This window comes from Herpailurus yagouaroundi, unplaced genomic scaffold (genome assembly GCF_014898765.1).
Source record: "Herpailurus yagouaroundi ecotype Mexico unplaced genomic scaffold, PumYag 67126, whole genome shotgun sequence".
Lineage (NCBI taxonomy): Eukaryota > Metazoa > Chordata > Mammalia > Carnivora > Felidae > Herpailurus > Herpailurus yagouaroundi.
In genome coordinates this window covers 1-2,266 of record NW_024419975.1, presented here as the reverse complement: position 1 = coordinate 2,266, position 2,266 = coordinate 1, and the positions used below count along the sequence as shown (strand labels likewise).

Below are 2,266 nucleotides of genomic sequence, written 5' to 3'. Positions count from 1 at the left end.
CTAATGGGGCCTGTCCTTTAGTACCATCCCAGAAGCTGAGTTTGTGATCTGCTATGGCCCATGGGAAGCTGCCAAAGGCTCCCTGGTACGTAAATGGCTCACTGGACTGGCCCAAGCAGCTTACACTGGTCTCACTCTCTCTACCTGCAAGCTCCCTCTTCTGACCTGGGAAGACAGGCATTATGGAGAAATTTTGGATACACAGGGGCTCAGCGGGAGAATTACAGATGCTGGCTTTGTATACAAAACAGCTTTATTAAAAATTCAGCAATTTGGAAAACAAAGCCTTTACAAGGGTTCTATCAAAAAGTACAAATTTTAAATAAATGAGTCAGAAAAGTGGCAGCCAGATTACACCGGCCACAGTTGCAACCTTGGGAGAAGGCAGGAGGTGCCCAGAGCCCCCCCTCAAAGGCTGGGCACAGGGGTCTTTGGACTTGTGCAGGGACAGGCAAGGGCCCTGACTCAGTTTCCCTTTCCTTGGAAAAAACGGAAAGAACCTGGAAAGTGTAGGAAAGTGAGTGAAGCAGAAAGGCACAAAAGTCATTTAAAAGGCACGGCTGACGACCCCAGCCCTGAGGCGCATGGAGTGGGTGAATGGGTGATCAAAGCCACAGGGCTCCTGGCTCTGGTCATTTTCCCGATCGGTGTCACCTCTAGGTTTTGGCCACAGGTTAAGGTGGACCAAGTGGACGGCACAATTCCTGCAGCCCGGGGCCTGGAGCCAGTCTTTGGAAGGATCTGTTGTTACTCATTGGCAAGCTGGTGTCTAGCCCTGCCAGGGCAAGCAGGGTTGCATGGCCCCTAAGAAATTCCCTCAGTGCAGAGCACCAGGCCTCTTGTCTAACCCTGTCCTCTGAGCCTCGGTGGGCACCCACCCTGGACAAGGAACTTCTGCAGGCAGTCCTTGCCATCCAGGCATCTGGAGAAGCCTCAAGTCCCCCGAGCTAGGGTTTCTCTGAATGGCAGGGAGCTGGCATCGTCAAAACCAGTCCCCAACATACCCGGAGTCACTGGTGACAGGCCTCCCTGGTGACATTAGGCAGTGGGTAGGCAAAGAGGGAGAAGTCTAGGATATACTTAGGAAGCACATCCTGCAGGAGGGCCCGTGGGGCACTGCACAGGTGGTAGTGCAGGCTCTCAGGGCTGGCCGGCCGGTACCAGGCCTGGCGAGCCGGGAATCGGACATGGGGTGGTGCCCGCACCCACTCCAGCACCTGGTTGGCATCAGCCTCCAGCCTCTCATAGGAGCCTACAAAGTCGTAGTGCACGGCACAAGGCTGGCACAGGTGGTACACGGGCATCCAATGCTCATTCATCCGCTCAGGGTCCTCGTCCACCAGGTATCTTAGGAACTCCGGGAAGGTGACGTCGTCCCCTGCAGGGCTGGGTCCCGCTCCGGCCCTGTACCGCCTCACAATCTCCGCCCCATAGCGCTGCTGGTACTCTCGGATTTCGCCAAACTTGTTGCGGTAGGCAGAGAGAAGGCGTTCCAAGGGGTCCCGCACAAACAGAAACTTGAAGTAGTGTTGTAGGCGGTAGCGAATCTCCTCAGGCCGCAGGTCTGCCAGGAACACCAGGTCATTGCGGTGGTCCATCTTGAGGCGGACATCCACGCTGTCCAGGACGCCTGCCAGCACCTTCAGCACCCGCTTCCAGTTAGAGCAGGCCACCTTGGGGACGTAGCAGTAGAGGAAGCGGTAGCGGTCACTCACGAGGATGTGGCGCAGTAGGGTGCGCCGCTGCCCCACAGGCAAGTCCCAAGGGTCCCGGGGCATGCCTGGTTGTCCGCACACTGCCCGCAAAGTGCGGTTCCGGACGTCCTGCCTCACCTGCAAGTCCGAGTCCCCGGCCTCCAGGGACAGCCCCCCAGGCCTGGGGAGGGCCCGGCGCCAGGCCGCGCCCTCGCGATTGGGAGGGTGCGGGGGAAGGGGCTTCATCTCGGCCAGGATGCCCCGCTCGATCATGAGCAGCAGCCCGCTGGAGGCCACGATCACCGCGAACATCAGCATGGACGGCAGCAGCAGGGGCGGCCCCCCCAGCCCGGCCCGGGCCCTGCCCAGTGGGGCCCGCCTCAGCGCCCGGCCCAGGGATTCGGCGCCATTTGGGGCCGCCAGCGGGGTCAGCGGGCGGGGGAACATGGTGCTCCCGGGGTGGGGGCCTGCGCCGGCCCGGCCGATCCGAGGGCCGCCTGGGAGGCGGGCTCGGGCCGGGGGCGGGAGCCGAGGGCTTGGGCCCGCAGCGCGGGGAGGGCCCCCAGGAGGGG

At 61.0% G+C, this 2,266-nt stretch overlaps 1 protein-coding gene across 1 annotated transcript; it reads right to left on the bottom strand.

Moving 5' to 3' along the window:
* Positions 1-234: 234 nt before the first annotated feature.
* Positions 235-2,259, bottom strand: CHST14 (carbohydrate sulfotransferase 14). Its single transcript, XM_040467009.1, has one exon. It carries the CDS (start codon positions 2,139-2,141, stop codon positions 1,011-1,013), a length of 1,131 nt encoding a protein of 376 aa, XP_040322943.1. The 5' UTR covers positions 2,142-2,259; the 3' UTR covers positions 235-1,010.
* Positions 2,260-2,266: the final 7 nt, after the last annotated feature.

Excerpts from the sequence above, each read along its gene's own strand:
- CHST14 (XM_040467009.1), bottom strand. The coding sequence starts at position 2,141 with ATGTTCCCCCGCCCGCTGACCCCGCTGGCGGCCCCAAATGGCGCCGAA.